Source organism: Xyrauchen texanus, chromosome 36 (assembly GCF_025860055.1).
Source record: "Xyrauchen texanus isolate HMW12.3.18 chromosome 36, RBS_HiC_50CHRs, whole genome shotgun sequence".
Lineage (NCBI taxonomy): Eukaryota > Metazoa > Chordata > Actinopteri > Cypriniformes > Catostomidae > Xyrauchen > Xyrauchen texanus.
Window position 1 is genome coordinate 31423636 of NC_068311.1, and position 25106 is coordinate 31448741.

General features: G+C 38.0%; 1 protein-coding gene across 3 annotated transcripts in view; it reads right to left on the reverse strand.

The window, feature by feature from the left end:
• Positions 1-24839, reverse strand: part of LOC127629775 (mastermind-like protein 2) — a 135281-nt gene extending 110442 nt beyond the window's left edge. For all 3 annotated transcript variants that reach the window (XM_052107013.1, XM_052107014.1, XM_052107012.1), the window contains exon 1: positions 23280-24839. In XM_052107013.1, the coding sequence (XP_051962973.1) occupies positions 23280-23681 (402 nt within the window). In that variant the 5' untranslated portion in view covers positions 23682-24839. The remainder of the gene's footprint in view (positions 1-23279) is intronic.
• Between the last annotated feature and the right edge of the window lie 267 nt (positions 24840-25106).

Genomic DNA, 25106 nt, shown 5'->3' on the forward strand with positions numbered 1-25106 from the left:
ATTAAAGGTTAAACTTCTGCCGCACCGAGTCACATGACACAACAGCATGCCGTCATTTCCATGAAGTGCTCCTACGGACACAGCGCCAACAAAAGTGCCTCAGGTTAGAAATCTCTAAGTATTTTCATTGAAACCTTTTTGGTTGTAAAGAGTTGATTCTCTGGTTTCATTTGATATCCCACTTTAAAAAATCTGGAAATTTTTCATTAGTAAATGCATTCCTATATATTTACTGTGCATTTTCACATTGAGAATATAGGGGTTCATCCAAAATCTGAAAAGTTTTGCTTTTAGAGGTTTTATATGGAGTTAGGATGAGAATAAAGTGCATTTCGAACACTACTGAGACCAGTCCAGACAGACAGCACACTGGAGGTTAAGGAATTCACTAAATAGGGTGCGAGGGAGCATCCTATAACTTTCAATGCAGCTAATGCATTCAATCCTAAAATCCGACCAAAAGTTCAATTTCAGACTGCAGATGATATTTGGACCACTCAACATGTGTGGCAGACATGGGACAATGGCAATCAGTACATAGATTCAGAATTGTATAATGCTACATTTTATTTTAACATGGTTGGCAGTGATTGAATGATGCTGGACATTACTTTGAAGAATAATTTATTCAGCTTTATAGAAAATCAGCTGTAATGCATGTAATGTCTCATTTAATATTCATTTTAAAATGTTTTGTTTTTTGTTTACAGTTATAGCATTAAACATTTTGAATCTACATGACAACAATGACTGTATGGTCAGAATGATGGTTCTTCCTATCACCCTTTTAAACAATTTTAAAGCAATAACAGTACATAAATAAAGATATATTGCCAGCCCTATCTCTAATACAAACACACAGAAACTAGTAGGCTATTGCTCTCCTTGTCCTAAATATTTCCTAATTTTGCTACATTATACAATTATTATAAAAATATGGAACAAGTTTTTTAAACCACCCATTCTGTCTGTGCTGAAATTGTACTTTGGCCCTGGAGGCGGAGAGGGGGAGAGAAGCGGGAGGGAGGGGAACAGCGTGGAGGGAAAGGATAAAAAGAGAGGGATTGTGCTCCTTTTCAAGCCTGTGAGCGAGGAGCCTGGGAAAGTGGAGAAGTTTGGCCAGCATAACAGAAATATCCTGAGTTGAAACGTAAACAGGCCTGATCTCTGATCTACTCAGAGAGTCCCTCATCTGACCCGACATTCCACCCAGGGATTCAACACTGACATCAGGAGCCCACTTTCTCATTTCCTTGCCTGGACGGCGACACCACAGGAAAGTGGAGAGTGTTTGAAGTACTACAACAACGCTTTAACCCTCAAGATACCTTTGTTGTCATCCAGAATTTGAGCACCTGGTCTCAGAGAATCAAATTATTATACCTACATTCTTGCTAAATCATTTTTATGAGGCACATTCTACGCAGGGGTGTCGCTTTGTTTAAAAAAGTAGTGGGGACAGTTAGGGGTGGGGGTTAAAACTAAACATTTCATTAAATAAACGAAGATTGCATCTGTACATTAGAGGATGTATATCATTAGTGTGCACACATGTTTGTATTTAGCCTTTAACTGAAAATGAGTTGTGCAACTGCAGAGCAAATAGAGCGCACGTCTGAGTCCATCAGAGAAAATTGTAACCTGCTGTCACTCAGCACCAAGGTTATAATAGTTTTGAATTTAGTTTTTATTTTTATTTCTATTTCATTTAAAAATGTTCATACCAATTAAGTTTGGTTTCATTTAGTTTGTTAGTTCTTTGTTAGTTTTAGTTTAGTTTGTTAGTTATTTGTTAGATATAGTTTAGTTTTAGTTTTTCTGTAGATTTCGTTTTTATTTTGGTTTCAGTATTTATATTAAGGAATAATTGGAGAATGGTAAAAACATGTAGCTGGATCCCCACTGTCAAATTTTTAAATAATATTATAGAGTGTGGCCTCCAAGTAGCATTTTGCTCAGGGCCTTGCTAAAAGTACACCTGTGCAATCAAATTGATGTGATATTCTCAGTTGACTTTTAGTTTGTGTACTTTATTTTGAAATTTCCTGTTAAGTTCCTGTTTCCTAGTCTTGTCATTTCCTGTTTTCCCTTCTTGTTCATGTGTCTGGTTTTCATTGGTTCATTGTTTGATTACTTTGATTCAGTTCTAGTTTGTCATTGGTTTTAGTTAATTGTCTTGTCACGAACCCCGCTCCTCTGCCCCATCCCCGGTTCGTCGCACACACACTCACTCCCTCGACCTCACTCCCTCGCTCCGCCCCCTCGAGCTTTTCACGCTCTTTTTGCTCGCTCGAGCCCTCACGCCCACTTTGCTCCTACTCGCTCACATGCTCGTAGGTTATCTCCCTTCCTCTAGTTTCTCACGCGTTTCCAATCCCCCAGAACATTATGACCACCTGCACTCGCGTCATCTGCACTCCTGCACATTAGTTTCACCTGCACTCGTCTCATCACCTGTCATGGTTTACACCTGCACCTTCCCCTATAAATACCACAGCACATCCGTTTCACGGGTGTTGGTTATTGTATTTAGTTTCCCGTGTCTTTGCCCCCCGCTAGTCTCGTCTAGTTTTGACCTCCTCTCGTTCACCTCTTAGCTTGCCAGTTCTCCTTGTTCCCCTGTCTTTTGCTCCCACTAGTCTCGTCATTTTCCTCTTGATTCCCCGGCTTTCGACCTCACGCTCCCTTTGACTACTCTTCACTGGATTTGCCCTTTTTCTGTACTTTTGCCTGCCTGCAATAAAACGCAGTTTTTGACTTACATTGTGACTGTCTCTTCTTGTGCGGGTTACTCTTGTTATCTTGTTTTAGAGTTCTGTTTGTTTATTGGCCTTTGATACCCATGTCTTGTGTATTTAAACCCTCATGTTTGTCAGTGGTCAGGTATTGTATGTGTAACCTTGTTGTTCTGCCATAGTTTAGTCCAGTCAGTATACGTGTACCTTGTAGTTTTAGTCTAGTCTAGTCTAGTCTAGTCTAGTCTAGTCTAGTCAGAGTACTTGTATCCTCGTTTTTGCGTGCGTGCGTGCGTGCGTGCGCTCTAGTTAGGTCTATGGTTTCTTGTTTTGTTTCCTTTCACATTTATAGTTCGGGATTCTGGTTTCACGTTTGAAGAAATAAACTGCACTTGGGTTCATCTTAACTTCATCATCGTCTCTGCCTGTTTTGTCAGCAACGTTACAATTGATTCTCCGGGACAGATATGTAAACTGGGTATGGTATTGGGTAGGAGGCTATTGTCATATGGTAGTTATATTATGTAAAGTAAGGTAGTCAATTAAAGACAAGCCTCCATCTCATAATTTACAGCAGGGGTGCTCACAGTATTCTATGGAATGTGATCTACTTTTTCATGTTATTGTAGCAAGATCTGCCATGCACAATGTTACAATACCAATATATCTGTAGTTGTTAGGGAAATCTGACAATTCTCCATACCAGTTATCACAATAAATAATAACACGAGTACAATTTTTACATAACAAATTATTTAAAGTTAATATTCAAAACTACTAAACTGTCAGTAATTAAATAACAATACAGCAATAAATAGAAATAAATTAAGTAATAGACCAAAAAGAAAAAAATTAAGAACTTTTAAGAAATGTAAGAGTTTATAACCGCAGTATCAAGTATTCAAGTAAACATTCAGAATGAAATGCTACATACAACTACTACTGATCTTCACTGTATAATGTACAATATAATACATTAATACTTTTTAAAGCTAATAAAGTTATCCAGCCAAGAACAGTGAGTATTTTTCTCTATTTGTTGTTATGGTTGTTTGCAGTGGTGTTAAGTAATGAATTACAAATACTTATATTACTGTAACTACTTTCCCCCAAGTATTGTACTTTTTTAAGTATTTAAACTTGTATACTTTTACTTGGGTATATTTTAAGTGCTGTAACTGTACTTTTACTGCACTATTTTTGCCACTGTCTGTGTTCGCTTTCTGTGTTCCCGATTTTTTTTTTTTTTTCATCTATCAACATGATTAGCTAGGGAGAGTCTCATGAGTCCTGTGAAATCACATGAAAAAATTGAATGGCAGCTGCAGATCTGCACCAACTGTGTAGAATGCCTCAAGTACAGTTTACAGCTGAACACCTCGGCCGCACCTGGAAGGGCTTTTAGCAGTGAAAAAGGCCAATTGCATGATCGTGTCATGTGAGTTTAACTTGCTCAAGCCAGATATCAGCATTAATCTTGCCTCTAATTTGAAGAAACTCGAGGTCAATTTCATGTTTCTGCTTATTAGAGTCTGTGTGTCTATAAAGTTGCCAGTAATTTAGCTTCCTATCACTGAGATTATTGGGCTGCTGTGAGAGATTAATGCAATATTATCAATAGGGCTGGGCAATAAAATGATCTAGATGTTTATCTGAAAAGAGAGATGTCTTCGATCAAAATTTTGAGTAGTTTTCTATATTTAGCCTATGTTCTACATGTAGAACAGGGGTGTTCATTACATCAATCACAATACCAAGAGCACCACTGGTTGGTTGATCTAGATGAAATATAAAAGATTGGCTTTTTATTTCCTGACGTTTGTAGCTGCGTGTTGTTTGATTGACAGGCGGCTAATGTTTGAGTGCTAAAGCGGATACACGGCTAAATTATCAAATACACATTAGAATTCTGCCAGTGCCCATCTTGGTGAGGATTTAATGTAAGCGCAGTCATTTATGCCTAAAGTGAACTTAAACAGTTGGTGTATTTGCATCAAAATGTAGGACTTCAATTGAGCACTGTCTAGTAGGCTAAGTCATAAAAAGAATATTAATCAAACAACAATAACAAGGAAACGAGAAAACCACTCACTACTTTTGGTCGAATAACTTGAGAATCTTTAAAAGTATTAATGTAATAGAATAAAACAGAGACATTTTTAATAATAATATATTTTTTAAATATTGTTAATTTTTTTATAATACTGACACCTGATGTAGAGAGCATGTTAATTGGTATAATAAATTACCAGGAAAGTAGAGATGATAAAATAATGTAATGTAAACATTTGCAATACTTCACAATTCTTCAATAAAATACTTCAACAGAATATTCCACCAGTCACAAACTTCAGAAAATCATGCATTAGAATGAGAACACAACTATTTCTTGGCTTAAAAAATACAAGAACTAAATCAATGTTGAACACTGTATCTCAAAAGGAGGACATGTGGCCCCCATGTGCTACTTAAAGAAATAATTTACACAAAAATAAAGATTATCTTATCATTTACTCACCCTCATGCCATCTGTCTATGACTTTCTTTCTTCAGAATATTTCAGCTCTGTAGGTAGTGAAGTGAAGGGGTGCCAAAATTGTGTTGCTCCAAAAAGCACATAAAAGCAACATGAAAGTAATAAATATAACTCCAGCGGTTTAATCCATGACTTCAAAAATTATATGACAGGTGTGGGTGAGAAATAGATCAATATTTAAGTAAAGTTTTGCTAGAAATTCTTCTCTCTGCCCAGTAGGTGTCGATATGCATGAAGAATGTGAATCACCAAAAACACAAGAAGAGAGTGAAAGTTAAAGTGGAGATTGACAAAGCAGGGAGGAGAATTAATAGCAAAAATAATTCAATACTGATCTGTTTCTCACCGCATCTATCATGTCACTTATGAAGACATGGATTAATGGACCCATGGACATGGGTTATCATGTTTCCCTTTTATTTTTTGGAATCAGATTCATGTAGCGTTTATCATAGATAAGTGATGTATTTTAAAAGTTTGCATACAGTGTTCATTATAATGGGGCATATGTTTTGCAACTTGGTTCTCAATACTCACTACTAGTGAGTACTTTTAAATGAGCAACTCTTTTACTCTTACTTGAGTAGTTTTTAGGACAGCTACTTTTACTCTACTCACACAAAATTTTTGGGGAAGTAACAGTACTTCTACTTGAGTATGATTTTTCAGTACTCTTTCCACCCCTGGTTGTTTGATCAATATTAACAACACACAGACAGCAGCAGGTCTATTAGGTTACATTAACACTTACAAGTCTGAAAGTGTTATACAAATCTGCTTTTTGCCCACTGTTTATGTTCCCTTTAGACATCACTCTCTGTGTTAACATGAATACCTCACCAAAACGGGCATTTTTGCGGAATTTTGAAATTTATTTATTTGATCATTCAGGCACTTGTCTGCATTTCCACGACCATTCTCGGAGCAGGTCCACATGTAGATGCACAAAGCTATCACTAGATCGCCATCAAATTATAAAATTACGTGCTCGGTTATTTTCAACAGCAGAATACAAACTTTGTAATAAGGCTTTGGCTATAACAAAAATATAGCTGGTTATCTTTAGTTATTGACATTCAGGCTACTTTTCTCTTTTATTTACCCCATCAAAAATCGACATGTCCCAAACAAGTGTTAATGTCGAGCCCTGCTGAACTTCAAACCAATCTCTTTACCGGTTCCAAAACAAATCACAGATTGACAGGGTAAAACAGATTGAGTAAAAACACTATTATCTATGTGCTTTGCCTCTCATAATAGTAGCGATTCTCCCTCTGTTACTAATACAATGAGGTAATAGGCCATCTATAATCTTCATCTAGAGGCATTTTCATGTTATGGTAATGGCGGTTTAAAGGTTCAAAAACATACTGCAACAAAAGTGAAAAACAAAAGATAATTTTTTATTTTATTTCAGTTATTTTCAGAGCCATTCATTTTTATTTTAGTTTAGTTTCAGTTTTTCCAAATATGTAATTTTTTATTTTGATTTCAGTTTACGAAAATGTTTTTTTTACATTTAGTTTCAGTTTTCGTTTTAGTTTATGATAATAACCTTGCTCAGCACCACTGATAACACCGCAACAAGCACTCATCAAAACGTAAAAAAATAAACACACAAATAAACACACAAACAAAATGGAAAGTCCTGCTCAAGAACTGGAGATGTTTCTTCTGCTTTAGTAACTTAACTGACAAAAACATTTCAAAAAGTGGTTGGACAAAATTGGCAAAGACAAAAAGTGGTAGTCGTATCACAGCTGATTTGTTTTGAAATAACACTAGAGACACTACAACAACTTTTTTTCCCTTTCACACAAATCACAAGTAAAAGTATCAGTTAATACACTTGTAAGGTGATACATTTTAAGATTTGCATTACATAATCAAATACATTTACAAGCTTGTTTGAGTAAGATCTAATTGCACCAGGGTGCAAGTCATGTCAGGTGAGCCAGAAGTGTAATTGAAGCACCACAAAAAACGTGGTTGCAGCCGCAATTACATTTTCCATCTTACATTTGCTTTTATGGCACTATCGATTAGGTTTAGATTTAAGGTTTAGGGGAAAGTGGTCGATTTTGTTGATTTAAATCTCGATAGATCATTAAACTTAAAAACCTTATCTGTTTGGGAGAACATTTAACTCTTAACTTTTAGTGCCACACAGTGGGCATTTCACTTTGTAACTGTCGCAATATGTGTCATGAACTCATACCTGCCAACAAACGTTCACAGACATTTAGGGGGGCAGGGGCTCAAGTGGAAAAAATGGCACTTCTCATAATTATTTATTTAAAAAAAAGATTTTTAATCAAAATATATTAACACAACTCTGACTTACCAATTTATTTTAATTCCCCTACACTCTTTTGTTTCATACTTAAAAGATTTCTACAAAATAATCAGTTCACACAGAGACCATGATAGTCTTCTTTAGTATTCAATAGGTTTATCACAAGAGCAGGCAACAGCAAATTAAACTATGCCACAATGTGCATGTTTTCTATGCTACTAGTTTCAAGTATATATTTACAATAAATGACTGCATCAAGGAGAGGGACATAGTTTCACCAATAATTTCGTTTGAATTATTTTGGTGTTATTGGAATACATAACACTTCAATGTATGCAAATTAGCACATTTTAATTAGTTAACGCCTAATTTGCATATCAATGTGGCAATTGTGATGATGTTATTAGTGACAAATTTGGCTGTATTCACCTGTAGTGTCTGTAGTAAAGTACAGTACATTAATCTGTATGGCCATGATATATTGCCTTATCTAAACTTTAGCTAACTCATTACATTAACTAGTTGCTCATGAGTCATGCATGTTAGCAAGACACAAGTTAACTATATTTATCTTTTGGCTTCTGGCTAATTAGCTGTAAAGTCAAGGCACTGGTAGCTTAGTCTTTTGTTCATCACTACTCACCTCCACACAAGCCAAGAAAAACACAACTGGGATAAGAGCTGGGAGGGGCTGCTGCCTGCCTGTTTGTGTGTCTGATGTGCCGATGTGTGCTGCACTGCTGTATGGAGGGAGAGAGAGGGAAGGAGGGCATCAGAACTCGACAGTTCTGAGACAAGTCTCATCTCCCCACCTGATATTTAGATTTTTTATTCAATAAATAGATTTTTTTGACAGGGAATCTGTGCGCAAACAGGAATATATACATATATTCCTATAGGGCTGTCGATTTAACGTGTTAATTCAGTGCGATTCATTTTATAACAAATAACGTGTTCAAAAATTTATGCAATTAATCGCAATGCCCCCGGACCATAATAAGGAAGATTCCTGAGAAATGCAAGCTTGTAGTACCACCTGTTTATTCCAGAGGGCAGTAAGTGAAACTTCAGCTGTGTGGTAACACGCAGTTTATACAGTGAAGAAAACAACCATCCGTCAGATAACACAAACGTCTAGGTTACGTATGTAACCTCCGTTCCCTGATGGAGGGAACGAGACGTTGTGTCGGAGAAGCGACACTAGGGGTCTCTCTTGAGCGCCGATATATGCCTCTGTTCTATGAAAACAGGCCAATGAGAAGTTGGCAGACGGTATTTGCATATCCCGCTCCCGGACATACAGGTATTTAAGCGGGGCAAATACGGGAGTTCAAGCCTGGCCGGGCCTCTTTTCTCTCTTATGTTTTTCGCATAGAGCAATTACGGCCGGGGCCCTTACATGCATTAAGGGAAGGGGGTCTTACCCCGTTTCCTATTCTTTCAGGGGGAGAAGACCCTGCGGAGACCACCCCTACCCTGTAGGGGAAGTAAAAGTGGCGAATACATCACATGGCTTATGCCCCAGGAGCCTTTGGAAACATTTTAAAAGGTCTGTGCTAACATTGAGACTGAGTCTAACTCCATGCCGAGAAAAGAGATGCTCTGAACCGGGGCGAGCTTGCTCTTTTCCCAGTTGACCTGAAGTCCCAAACGGCTGAGGTGCCTGAGCACCTGGTCTCTGTGAGCGCATAGTAACACTCGCGAGGGGGCCAGGATGAGCCAGTCGACGAGGTAATTGAGTATGCGTATGCCAGCTTCTCGGAGCGGGGCAAGGGCTGCCTCTGCGACTTTCGTGAAGACGCGAGGGGACAGAGACAGGCCGAAGGGGAGGACTTTGTACTGATATGCCTGGCCATCGAACACGAACTGTAGAAAGGGTCGGTGTCGTGGCAGAATCGAGAGGTGAAAGTACGCGTCCTTCAGGTCTACCGCTGCGAACAAATCTAGAAACCGGATGCCAGACAGAATCTGTTTCTGGGTGAGCATTTTTAACGAGAGTTTGGACAGAGCCTGGTTGAAAACTTGTAGGTCCAAGATCAGTCGTAAGCCGCCGCCTTTCTTGGGTACAATGAAGTAAGGGCTGTAGAAACCCTTCTTCATTTCGGTTGGAGGGACAGGCTCTATCGCATCTTTGATTAAAAGAGATGTGACTTCCTCGCGCAGGGATTTGGCATGTTCGCTGAATACTGCAGAAAAACGGACGCCCGCGAAGGGGGGCGGAGGCCTGGCAAACTAAATTGCGTAACCGAGTCGAATGGTCCGGTGCAGCCAGCGTGACGGGTTGGGCAGTGAAAGCCATGCCTCTAAACTCCGTGCTAGGGGGCACCAAGGGGACAAGTATTTTGGACGTACCAGGCGGGGCTTTGCAGCGGGGCGGAACAGGTAATATGGCGTCGGGAGGCAGTGGTGCGTCCCGAGGCTTTGGTGCTGACAACAAACTCGAAGCACTTACCTTGCTCCGCGCACCTGGCAGGGGGCAGGTTCGTGACTGAGGAGGAGGTCTGATGTTGGCGTCCTCTGGACTCGTTTGAACCGGCAGGCCGCCCAAAGCGGCAGCCCAGGGGAGTCCTGCATGTCAGATACCGCGCTCTCCGATGCAGTGGCGAGCTCATCCACTTCGGTCTCGAGAGAATAGGCAGACTGGCTGTGAGGCGAGCCGCTCTTACCTCGAGCACGGACAGGAGTCAACGAGCGTGCCGGGGGGCGGATGGTCCAAGGGGGCATACCCGGCGGAGCTGCACCCGCTGCCATCCCCAAATCGCCTCCATCGCCATCCGCATTGTCCTCAATCCCGTGGGAAGGAGGTGCAATGCGGGGGGCGGCTGGAGTGGCTTGCTTTCTGTTGAAAGCAAGTAGCGACCGCAATGTTGTCATGGTCATGTTCTCACAGTGAGAACATGAAACATCCACAAACGCAGCCTCGGTGTGATCGCTGCCCAAACACACGAGACAACGCCTGTGGCTGTCTGAAGCGGAGAGCACTCTACCGCATCCAGGAACAACACAGGGGCGGAAAGGCATCTTGAGAAAGACGCGTCCTGAAAAGGACGTTCAAATCCGCTGTGTTTATACTCTTAATAAAATCACTCTTTTCTGGAAAAACTCTGAGTTTGTCTGCGCTGTCGAAGCGCCCAGGGGCAAGAATGCACAGCCGTTCACGAAGGAGAAAGCCGCTGTTGTGTGCCGTCAGATCCAACAGCATGCAGAGCGTCAGAGGAATAGCAGGAACTGGTGTGTAACTCGCAGCAAACTGCATACACGACCATCGGCTCCAAAGAAATTTTCAGAATGAACTCCCGTTTTTGCCCCGCTTAAATAATTGTATGTCCGGGGGCGGAATATGCAAATACCATCTGCCAACTTCTCAATGGCCTGTTTTCATAGAACAGAGGCATATATCGGCACTCAAGAGAGACCCCTAGTGTCGCTTCTCCGACACAACGTGGAGAGAGCAACAGAAGGGGAACATGTGTTACGTTCTTGTGTTCAAAACACTTGATGGAGCGCAAATCCGAACTAAGAGATCTCAAGATGTGTTCTAATTATTAAACTATATTTAACTTGACAAAGTGACCTAAAAATGTATGTTTATGATGCAATGCACCCGAGATGCTACACAAGTATGTCTGACACAGGTGTACATTGACGGGTCCTTAAACAAGCCCTCATAATAAATCTCAAACTTACTTGCAAAATGGATTGCTGTGAAGTGTATGCCAATGATTGGATTATGTTCAATAATATGGTAGTAAACAATATATTGTATTCTAAAGCCACTTTTTGTATTGTCTAATAAATGATTAACTCTTCTGCCAATAATGTAATGCATTTTAATTATCTGAATATTTTTATATATATATATATATATATATATATATATATATATATATATATATATATATATATATAATGATAACTATATATATAATTATTTAAAGATAACTATATTGAATTATTGTTATAAGAGGGGTTTTCTCAGCAAATATTTGTATATGCGATTAACAGGACACCATGTAATTAATTAGATGAAAAATGTAATCGATTGACAGCCCTAATATATATATATATATATATATATATATATATATATATATATATATATATATATATATATATATATATTCATTTATTAAAAACAAAATACCAAAAGAGCAGGTGCTCAAGCCACGTGCCTGCCAGCCAACACTCCCAATTTAACAGTGTTTCTCCCGTTTTTCCATCCCTCTGCCCACTGTACTAACGATTTACAATATCTCCCGATAAACTCACAAATTTCTGCATCCACACTTTGCTCATGAGAATGTATTAGACCTGTAGGTAGGGTTGATACCCATATCATTCCGTATTTAAATAATGAAATGATGTCTACAGTATCAAGCTTTTTGTTATTAATAACTCAAAAAGCATTTAATTCTAAAACTGTGAAGGATGTGGTAAGGGACCATCTGAATAAATGTTTTGGTATTATTCATCTTCATTGTAGTATTACTGTCCGGTATTGCCACTCCCTATATGCAAATTATGCAGTGAAGTGCATTTACCAAAGGAGGGCACCAGAAACTCCACCGGCTGCCGATCCTCGCATATACTAACTACGTATTGCGTCATGTCACTTCATTCTATGTTTTCCCTAAGGACTCTTATTTTGAAAATAATCTAACTTTGAATGTTTGTAGCATGAATAAATTTGGTGTGTTGCAGCTCTATTAAGAAGAGAGAGTTTGTTTTTTGAGAGTTAAAGATGGACCGATGTAAAGGTGAGAGAGGGTGCCTATTATCTATACAGCAACTAAATAATTTTTTGATTTGTTGTGTTGGCTTGTTTTCAAATAAAGATATCTAAAACTCCTTTAAAATAATGTACATTTGCTTTAGGAGCTACACTGCAGGAGACAAATTTGTTGTCTGAGAACATTGAATATAATAGTAAATATTTTAAAATATCTAAAAATCCTTAAAACAAGATATATTTACCTGAAGCAACATATAATACATTTAGACTTGCTTTCATAAATATATTTTGACTTTGCTGCACTGGCAGATGAATAAACAAGTGAAAAAATGTATATAAAAACATTCACTTATATTCAAGATACATTCTCTGAAAGCAAGTCTAAATGCATTCATTATATGTTGTTTCTCAAGTAAATGTATCTTGTTTTAAGGATTTTTAAATCACTTAAAATGGAAAACAAGACAAAACACTTGATTACAATATGATTTTTTTATTGAATTAAACTTAATTAAAAATAATTTTTTTCCCTTTAATTCAATGAATGTCATTTAGAGTTATTTTTAAAATATTATTTTGTCCTCTTTATTATTAGTAAGCATGTTTATTACAACCTTTTAAGTCAAGATACAAGCTAAATGGCCAGTTAAGAGCTAATGATTAATCGTTGCAATAATTGCTCGTATAGTCGAATAATCGTTTTAATAATCATTAGATTAAAATAATCGTTAGTTGCAGCCCAAATTTAATTTAGCAAAATTGTCACCACAGTCAAATACATTATATTTGACACACTGATATATATATATATATATATATATATATATATATATATATATATATATATATATATATACATATATATATATATATATATATATATATATATATACATATACATATATATATATATATATATATATATATACATACATACATATATATATATACATATATATATATATATATATATATATATATATATATACATATACACACATATATCAGTGTGTTATGAATATATCAGGCTGCTGAATTATGATGAATTAGAATTATTTGCATAAGACAATTTGGACAGGATTGGGATCTCTGTACTTAACACTAAAGTGGAACTGTCTATTGTCTGGATGTGGGTGTTACGGAAGGTCATGTGTTTTGGATCTGTGCATCACAAAACCCACTGAAATATCAAGTCTAATTGCATTAATAAAATATCACACTCTCCTTGTTGATTTAATTTAGTTTTTTTGTCGAAAGTTATAGCATTTCAATCCATCTCCTGGTGGCCATATGAAACATTTTTCTTTGTGTGGAATATCTAATAATCTTTGCATTTGATTACCTTGTGTTTGGGCTCAATCGATAGATAATAACCTCCTATAAAAAAAATTATGCGATATTTTATGTTCAGTTTATTTTTCGTGAAGTTACAAGTGAAAAGTCGACAAACATGCAAAACCAACATAATTGTCAAATACATATACTCAAAAATACTATTTTTGTCTGTTAGTAAAACAAATAGGCAGGTTGTATTCTACTCTTAGAGAGCTCTCCAACAACATATGACACATGGCTATTTGATATGTTTGATGTCTTTACTGATTGCAATAATAAGTACAGTATAGGGTTGTGCCGATGGACGATATCATCGTCCATCGTGATGGCTGACCAACATCACGATGTAGAGCCACCATCGTGATGCCACGCCCCCTTTTGCGAGTCTTGCTAGTGTGACTCACTAATCCTAGTCTCTTCTATAGTTAACCTAAAAACTTTGCAGGGATTGCTCTGTAAATTAAATTGAGAATATAACTAATGCATATATGCTATTTTAAATACTGTAGTATATGCCAGAGACGTGACGTGTTAGTCTGTGAAAATACCGTGTCAGGCAGGCTACACAAATATTGATCTTGACATTGTTAGCTTCTTGTCTTTTTTACATGTCTTACACTGTACATTTAGATTAAAATATTTTATGTTGCAGGCTACAAGAAAATAGCCTTTATTAATTAATTATTAGTAGTTGTAGTGTCTCAGAAAATCTTGCTCATTGTCACATAGCTCTTGTATACACTGAAGCTGCAGTTTAAGATAAACCCAGACCAGCTTAACATCAAATAACTTTTGTCTGGTTAATACTTTTAAAGAAAAATTTCCTTGGCCATAAATCCATAATGTCAAATCAAATGAAAGAAACAAGGTGAATATGAATAACACACATTTATTAAAACATAGAAGAACAACAAATAAAGAACTAGAAAACGGGAACAACACTCAGACCGAAACTCGGCATTAACATTTCACTTATAATTAGCAGCACAATTAACTTCAGCACAGGCTACAAAATAAATTATGTTATTGAAATATTGTAAAGTGGTCATATGAACTACACACATGAACGTTTAAAAAATATGCAAAATCGAATAGCTCCGCAACGGATGACGAAAAATACGTAAAGAAGTCTAATATCTTTCACCATAGACCATGTTTAAATTTCGATGTTTCTGGCCAGAAATACCAACATATTCACTTTATCTGGTTTTAATAAGCTGCGGATTGGAGTAACTACACTACCCGCTCTGCTGAAGACCTGCTCTGATGGAGTACTGGTAGCACATATGCACAGATATTTCCGTGCTAATCTTGCCATGAACGGAAACCTTTTGTCGTTCGTTTTCCACCAAGTCAACGGGTCCTCTTCCCCATCAATGGCCATTTCCTGCAGGTACATGGTCATTTCTGCATCGACCTTTTGCTCATCAGTGAGTAAAATAACGAAATTATAGTTTTTAAGTGGAAAATAGTATTTATGTAAAGAGATATATTAAAATAAAAAGTGCACAACTCTTCTTAAGTGAAAGCTAAAAACAAAAATGCTTCACGTGTCGTGCAACCTACTGATAAAGCGCCGACGAGTCATTAGTTGGGTTAGTAAAATAACGAAATTATAATTTTTCATATAATTTTTGAAAATTATATGAAATTATATAATCCCCCACGATATCATCGTCCATCGCGATGTTTTACTGTCAACATCGTCAACTGCCAATTTAGGGGACATCGCCCAACCCTAGTACAGTACAATTTTTTATAGAAATTATCAAAAAAGAACACTTCTGATTTGTATGAAAACTTCAAAGCAGTTGTGCAGTTTTGGTAATAATGCCTGCATGCATTAGAATGTAGAGCATCTAAGCTTTCAAACAATACCAATTTTGTGTTGGTCAAGACTGTAGTTGTTAATATTTTTATTATTTGGGCCCACAGGCCCATCTGAGCTTAAAGGGTTAAAAGTTCTCCCAAGCAGATGAGGTTTTTAAGGTTAATGCTCTATCGAGTTTTAAATAAACAAAACCACCTCCCTGCCATAAACCTTAAGCCTAAACCTAACTGATAGTGTCAGAAAAGAAAACGTGAGATGAAAAACACCATTGCTGAAGCAATGATATAATTTGGCTAGCTGATATGACAGAATGTGGGTATTTGAGACATACTCTTATGATATGGAACTGAACATTCACAGAAACATTAGTTAACTTGGGGGGCATATGGGTTGTTGTTTTTGCAGGAAAGAGTCACAGCTATTTTTATCATCCACGGTGCCCTTGCATACACACCTGAGGATGCAGTTTCCTATAAGGGTTGAATTTCAGGTGATTTCAACAGATGACAAGACTTGTCGAAAGATACAGCGAACCACCCCCTCCAACTCTTATGTTTCTCTCTCTCTCTCTCTCTTTCTCTCTTTTCTTTCTCACACTTCTTGACACTGTTCTATTTAGTCAGGCAAGAAAAACCAGACAGACATCAGATAGTTCTCCATGTTGAGAAATGAATGTACAGCCTCACAACTCACAATTCCTTGCATGCGCAAAGAAAAATTAAACATAGCCCTCTTTCTTCACATGAATATCACATTCCAAATTCTTGACAAGGAAAATAATTTTCTTTAACTTCAATTCAATGGGTTTAAAATTCTGAGCCAATTTTAATTTCTCAAATGGCACACTATATTTGTAGAGATTTATTGCAACTGTGTTGATCACAGGAAATAGCTTGCTGCCCAAAAAACGATTTTTGCCTGCAGACATTTTATTGTGCAAATGGATGTATATGCTGAATGGTTGCGATGCTTTTCAAAGCCACTCTCAGACAGTGAATAAAACATGAAGTATACACAAGGAATACCTCACAAAGAAGCCTCTAGGAGAGTCAGCGCAGATGAGATGGGAATGCTTTTGATTTAAGCAGAATGATCAATTCTGCTAAATGTTTTCTAAACGTCTCCTCTATTTATGTCCCAGCCTTTCTTTACCTTTCAGCTGTACATTTTTAACTTGTTTTATAGGTCACATTTTAACGCTTATAATACATACATCTGTTGAAGACATTTATCCTTCAATCCTCTACAGTACACCATCTGATGTATGTTTCCCACAAAAATGCCAAGACCTGATTGACTCACACAACTTCTAGAAGTCAGGTTGCAAGAATCCACCAGGAAATTAAGTCAAGTTTACAAGGTAGATACAACAATACAATGAGTCTTTTTGAGTAAGAACTAATCACTGGATTGGTCAAAGTTTGACAGGTTTGTGCCCTCAAATCTTTGCAAGATACTCAGTTTAAGGTACTTTGTAGCAATTTAGATATCCATGAGCATAATTATATTTTAACCTACATTTTATGTCTGTCTGTGAAATAATCAGTACTTATTATTTTTTGATAGACAAATTTCCATCAAATCATTTCAGTCTAAAATAATTTCTGTCAATTTCATCCAACCTGGAGTTACTATACCAATATTTTTGCAAAATTATTTTACATATCATGGCACTGTCCAAGTGAATTTACCAATAGAGGCACTAACAGTGACCTTTATTCAATTTCCCACAAATTATTAATAAAACAGCAGATTATCAGTTCATAAACACTTTTTGCCCTATGCTATTTTATGACATCAAAACACTTTTACTATAGCACATCACATTTCAGGCAATGCATTTTAACATTTGCATTACATACACAAACTGAGCATGATCAAATATCAGTATCTCAACTTACAGACCATTGCACTTGTGAATGTGATGCAAGGACATGCGAGATGCAAGTCCAAAAGTGTCATATGCACTACAAAATGTGTTGCACTACATTTTGTTTTTCATGTAAAAAAAAAAAAAATGTTGTGGGCACTATCAGTTTGGGTTAGGTTTAAGGTTTAGGGTAGGCAGGTAGTTTTTGTTGATTTAAAACTTGATAGAGCATTAAGCTTAACCCCGAAATGCGTGCAACCAAAATATATACACGAGACAGGACCAACTAGGCAGAGCTAGTGAGGTTAGTTATTTCATACAAAACAAAGATACTGAGAACATGAAGGGCTTAAGAAGAGATTGAATTAGAGGACAACAGGTGTTGCTCAGCATGCTAATCAGTGGCATGATCAGTGTTCTCCCGGGAACAATCAATGTTTCCGAGGAAACGCCAATTATGCATGGTGGCAGCGCCTGCGAGACATGAGGGAGAGAAAATAACAGAACATACAAATCAAACCAGCAAACTCACTGGAGACGTGACTATGATGTCCTTAGAGGACAGCCAAACCTTCTGCCCGCACACGTAAGCTGGGGCCTTAGACCAGTGCCGGACTGCCGACCTCTTAACGTGAGCTCCAGTCCGTATGAGGACTTCTCTGGTGGCTTTCCAAGTGTGCTGGCACCTCTGGATAAAGTGTGGGAAGACAGAACTTATTGGTAGGATTCTTATGCAGGGAACAGAGGGGGCTGATAACCGAGGCTGCACTGGAAGGGTGATAACCCCATAGATGACAATTGCCAGTTGTTGTGGATGTACTCAACCCAGACTAAACGTTCGCTCCAAGAAGATGGATTACGGGAGGCTACACAGCACAGGGCCTTTTCCAGCTCTTGATTCGCCCGCTCCCTTGCCCATTTGTCTGGGGATGAAACACAGAGGGCAAACTCACCATAACCCACAAATGCCAACAGAATTCTGCCCAAAAATGTGACACAAATTGGGGGCCTCTGTCAGAAACCACATCAACCAAGAGGCCACGAATGCCGAAGATGTGGTTAATGACTGCTACTGCTGTCTCCCTCGCTGAGGGTAATATGGGAATGGGAGTGAAATGACCCACCTTTGAAAACCAGTCCACTACAGTCAAAATGGGCAGTTACGAAATCCATGGCTATGTGCGACCAGGGTCTCGAAGGTACAGTGGTTGGAGGAGTCCAGCTAGGGATTCACAGGACATCTTATTAGTTGCACAAATGGGGCAAGCAGATACAAATTGATGTACGTCCTGCACTAGTGATGGCCACCAGAATTGCTGTCTAATGAGTGTCTTGGTACGAGTCATCCCTGGATGACAAGCAATGTTGGATGAGTGACCCCACTGTAGGACATGCGTCCAAACAGATCGTAGAACAAATAACCAGCCCGCTGGGCATGTAGTGGGGGGCGCGGTGTTGACCTGTCTAAATGGGTGGTTCGTGGCCAGGGGCGGACTGGCCATCTGGAGCACCGGCCGTTTTCCTGGTGGGCAGCTGGGTAATTTAGGCTGGCCCACTGCTGTGCAAGAATAAATAATTGATCAGGTCAGGACTGTCCTAAAGTCACATAGGCAGCCGCCCTAAGCTCCAACATGGCGACGGGCCCCATAACAGAGTGAGAATTCAATCAACTTTGTAAGGTCAAAACAATACAATGGTTTTTATTTTGAAACCATGTAATGACTTTTATTTTGACATTGCAAACACAGTGGGACAGTTTCCATATGCGCATGTTTACTCCATAACACTGTATCCTAACCAGATGTGACGCGCTATAAAAGGTATCTTTCCATATTATTCAGAGTTCTTGACCTAACCAGCCACGACACATGACGAGTGACAGGACTGTCTATTTTTGGAATGGTTTCTATTTCTGCAACATCGCGCTAGGCAGCAGACAACAAATGGGTCTAAAATTAATTTATTTAATTATATTAAAGCCAGCATCTCACTAGCCGGTTCACAACAACTTGATTTTGGCCGTGGGTGTCACACACCCATCGAATGTTGTGCTTGAGGTCTCGCTCTCTTCAGCTGGAACTGTCACATATACACACCAGTTCAGAATGGCAGTGCGGAGATATAAGAAATAACAACAGGAGAACCACGTGAACATAAACAATCGTAACAGACTAAATATGCGAAAATATGAGCAATTCATCTGCAAAATATCTGCAAAGATCTGCACTTTACGAGGTATGTTTATATTTTCCAAATATTTATATTTGTTTCCATTTATATTTGCACATTCTATATATCAATATTCATACAATATTCAGTTTTATGGATTTAATAAACACATATATATATCAGGGTATCCATTAGCCATTAATTACCATTTTTTGACCATAAAATTTCCAAATGTCTGACAAATTCAAACACTGTCAGACACAATGTCTGGCGAAAATAGAATGTGAAAATATTTACATGTAACAAATAAAAAATAACCAAGGCAAACAAACATACATACCCACGGCCAACTTGACAAGTCTATCTCCTATAGGAGATAGACTTGTCATGTTGGCCGTGGATATGTATGTTTAGGAGATAGACTTGTCATGCTGGCCGTGGGTATGTATGTTTGTTTGCCTTGGTTCATTTCTAGATGTTCCAAAACTCAAACACACACACACACAAATATATATATATTGTTATATATATATATATATATATATATATATATATATATATATATATATATATATATATATATATATATATATATACAATATATATATATTTGTGTGTGTGTGTGTGTCTTTGGGGTGGAAGCATATAAACAAAAGAACATCTAGAAATATATAACAGATATAACAATAGTAAAACAACAAACAATAATGACAATAACAATATTAATAAACTCAATCTATTAAAAAAAAGGGTGGTGGAAAAATAATAATAATAGTAGTAGTAATAATAATAATAATAATAAATTATTGTAAGTCTGCCTCTGATCCCTCCATGGCCACGTCATATGTTAGTCCCCCGCCCATGTCACACCACAATGGGATATCTGGGAGAGATGCCGCGGGGCATAGGGCTGTGATGCAATGAAAAATCGGAGGAAACAGTCATAATAAAAAGAGCCATTAGCCAAGGTGAGAAATTATGATATGACCTAACAATTTGTTATTTTAATAAACAAAAAAAAAAAACAATCTATTGTTTTTTGCTTTGCACCCTGTCGAAAGCATTTTTTTTTTAATTAGCAACTAATTCCATGACAGGCGTTTTATTTTTTTATACATTTTTTTTTATGGAGAAGTAACTATAATGAACAAACATTTATCATCCATTTGACTTGATTTTGTGTCATTGTTATATTGCATTATTATGCATAGTCATCATGTTAAAAATGAGATAACCAGATTTTTTACATCATTTCCGGACACTTTGGCCAGCAACAAAATTTCGAAGCGGAAACTATATATACAATATATATATATATATATACTGTTTATATAAAAATAAACAAAATTAAATTTTAAGCATTGTCATCAGTGTGACACTTTCTTCATCTAACAACTTTAAACAACATTTTTTGATCTTGAATAGCTATATACTATATAAATAATATATTATTATTATTATACTTGTTTCCACGACCTCACGTTAACGAAGACATATGACATCACATCGGTTGGACCTGTTGTCATGACTAGCAGTCAACATTAATGTATTTTTTCAAAACAAAATTTGAACTTGAATGTGCAAAATGTGCAATTGAACCGGAAAATTAAATCAATGAGGCGGTGCGTTACGGTGTGGTGTGTTGCTGGCCAGTTTGCTCTGGGCCAGAAGTCCAGGGCCACTTTTTAGTCCCATTCTGCACCTGTTCTTGGCCAACTGAGTATAGAGCCCTAGTCTGGCTATGCTAGACTACGTTTCACTTGTTTTTAGCATCTCTAGGCATCAACGCTGTATTTTTAGGATGCCGTGTCAAGTTAAATGTAGTTTGAAACTTTAAAACTGTGTCTCAAGATTCCTGCACTCTGCTCCATAGCTTTGTACAGCTGCACGTTGCCTGTAGAGCTGGAGCTGTGCTTGCGGCCTACTGCTGATTGACGGTCACATCATGAATTGATTGTTGACCTTTTCTCTCATTTTCTTCAATTTGACTTTTTTCTAAATTGTGACTTAAGTCGTTTATTTAAAAAAAATTATTCCTGAACACCAATTGGGGAGGGGTAATTATTTGCATGCAGGCAATATCAAGAGAGTGGACAAACCATTCACATGACCCACAAAGCGGCAAGCATGTCTCTACACTTTTAGTGGGTCATGCAAATTTAAAATGTTCAGCTTTGCATCGTTCTCGGTGCACAGTTGAGTAGATGATAGGGGTTTGATGTCTCACCTGCTGGCACCAAGCTGCCACCAAATGACTTGAGTCCTGAATAAACTTTATTTTTGAACCCCCATACTTTCAGCCCTAAAACCTCTCACAGTGGATGATAAAGTCTTTGAAGGGAATAGGGCTTCAGCCGTCAGCGTCAGCCGGCATGGGAGGCGGACAGGCTAACGGCTACAGCCTCTAGTGTCAGTCACTAGAGTGCCTCTTGAGGGCAGGGGAGTGAGGTTTACTCACTGCAGAGCTACCTACCAGCTGGATACCATTGCAGTGGCACCTATATTTTTTGTAAGCTGAGCTACAATTGCATCTAGGTCAGTTAGTCAAAAACAAGTCTGATGATTTAGACTGAAATCAGATTTTTAAAGTGCATGTAAACACATTCAACTCATTGATCCAAGCACTTACAGGGCCTAACATATACATTTTACCTTTTGACCTATTCCACAAGTTTATGGACACATTATGCATCTTCTACCCAGTTACACAGCGTCCTTAAACAATATTGTTAAAGATTGCTCAAGTGCTACAAACTGAGTTTATTAAAGCCCTATCACTTCACAAGGCTATAGATAAGCAAACAGACCATTCATTGTATCCCACTTTCTCTTCTGTGAGAGTATATTCCTCAATATCCCTCTGTTCTCAAGTCTATCACAGTTCTAAAATTAGGAAAAAACAAATTCATCCGAAAGCCCATGATGCTTAATTATGGGGCAGTCCTCACAATCATGTTTTCAAGGCCTGTTTGACTTTGAGTAAACAAAACCAGGACGCACATTGAATGGCTCTACGCATTTATACGCAGGCTGGTTTTATGGAAACCCATCATTCAAGAAGGTGCTTTGCAAGCAATTTGTCAAACCTTTGATAATAGAGGGTGACATGAATGGTATAGAACAATATGCAAGGCCACTGTAGTGTTTGTAGAATTTCATCATCTTCTAATTGCTGCTCCTGACTTTTTAATTTGCTGGATATATGTTAGTGAAGACAAAATGTGCATGAATGTGAGTGAATATCATCACTGATTCCATCTGCTTATGTCTACAGTTTGATTGTGGAAACACATCATCAGACTGCAGAGAGAGTTTTGCTTTATACAATCTTCATATTTATAACCTGGAACTTTTATATGGGTTGATATTAAAACTGGTGTCTTGACCAGTTATAATGTCATTATATGTCCACCAGTTTTTCACATGACTTATCACATCTTGATCAACTCTTTATTAGTAACCAAATATTTCACACATACCAAGTGCAGATTAACTTTCAATGTAGTCTCTGATTAGATCGCTTGGGACTTGGTCTGCCCACACATGGTAAATGAAGTTTGATAAATATACACATTTTCCACTATTATAAACTATATTTTTCTCTCTCTCTCTCTCTCTCTCTCTCACACACACACACACACACACACACACACACACACACACATAGTAATCACATCATGTTAGTATGTTGATGTGTACCACCTTGTGTATTAGGCAGATTATAAGATTTGTAGGCATATATGTGGGCGTAGTTAGTACACCATGTAAAACTTACTGCTATTTGCGAAGAAATTTTGGGTTCTGTCTCCGTCGAACTGCGGACTTTCTGTTCACCATTCACACGGTTGTATTCAGGTGGCTGCTGAGAGCCTGATCTGTTGCCCTTGGTTTTCCTGTTCCCGGGACCCTGATGGACGATGTTTAAGAGATGAAGTGTGCTCTCATGTTCACGGTCCGAGTTTTCTGCCTGGCCGCGCTCATAGCGGCTCTCGCAGGTGGAGTGATGCCGTCGGCACAGCTCAATTCTGGCACGCAAGCGTTTAACTATAGCGCTGTGAAGCTGCGGGACTACTGATCCTCTTGAAGTGGCAATTGGCGTGATTGATCCTACCATCCCAACGCCTAACATAGGTGCAAATCCACTTGGGGTGGCTTGGGTCGGAGACGCCTCTCCCATGACCTATAGATTCCTCTTTCTTTAAAGTTGAAAACGCTATACCTTACTGAAGGCAATGATAGGAACACACGTTCTTATGATGTAATTAATATTTTAAAGGAGAAACGTAATTAGTAGAAACGTTCTTAGTTGTTTGAACCATTAGCATCTGATATTTTAGCTGACAGTGAAGGTCTAACAATGTTCTTAGTCATATGTCAAATATAAACATAAACGATACAATGTTCTGAAATGCCAAGTTTGTAATAGCCTACAAGATAGTGAGCACTGTGTTGTGTTTTCACAAGAGTTATGTTAATTTGTTAATACAAATTCATTTGAAAGAAGGTTTCCAGGATGCTAATGTCATTTGTTAAATTGAGAGCGCATTTCCAGGAGAGTTATGCTAATGTTAATTTGTTAGCCTAATACAAATTATGTTGAGAGAACGCTTCCAGGAATGTTTCGCTGAATGACATTCTACTTTACATTAAGAAACATGGACATTTTGATGTTCTCACAACCAGAACCAATGTTTGGAAAACGTGTTTTACAATAGCCTATATTTGTTAGCGGAGCAGAAAATCATCGAAATGACAAACATTTCGATTCATTACAGGTAAATAACAGTCTCCCTCCCTCTCCTTATATCTAAAAGTATATAAGCTGGAATCCAAATTTGCTCTCAAGATCCGCAATTTATGTTATGAGTTCCAGTATGCAACGTTATTCACAGTGGTGTCTTTGCAGCTAGTCAGGTCGCCAAAATGCAGCGCGTATTCAACTCTATGTAAGGTGTAAAAAATCCACAGTCTGTTAATATCAGATAAGGTTTTCCAAACTGTCACGCAGCAGTGAATAAACGGATTCACGCCAATGCATTCCGCTATTTGTCGGTCATACCCTCAACAAGACGCACTTATCGATATGACGAGGGTTCCTATCCGCTTCCAAATAATAAACGCAATTATAATCCATTTACTTGGAGATGAACATCCGCAAACTTCCAGAGAGTTCAAGCAAAGCACTTTTCGTGAGTGTCATTTAAGACACTGTTTATGGCTCCTTGCGGTGATCCCACAATTAAACTAAATGAAACACGACTTCCAGTAGAATTTGACTGGCGTTTTTCGTTCAGCGGATTATCAGTAGTCCGAGCGCGTACGGTGGTAAATCCGGAAAGGCTGGGTTACCGCAGGCTGACTACAGACTCTCATTGTATGGGCAGTTCACCCATGGTGGAGAGAAATCTTACAATGGGTGAGCTGTCATTTTGCAGGCTCTAGTGGTACCAACCGTGAACTACATGAAAACGGCCGCCCCGATATCTGAATAACTGAGATAACATAAAAAAAATGTGAGCTCAGTGATTTTCTGATTTCCCTGGCATGATTGTTGGTGCCAGATGGGCTGATTTGATTATTTCTATAACTGCTGATCTCCTGG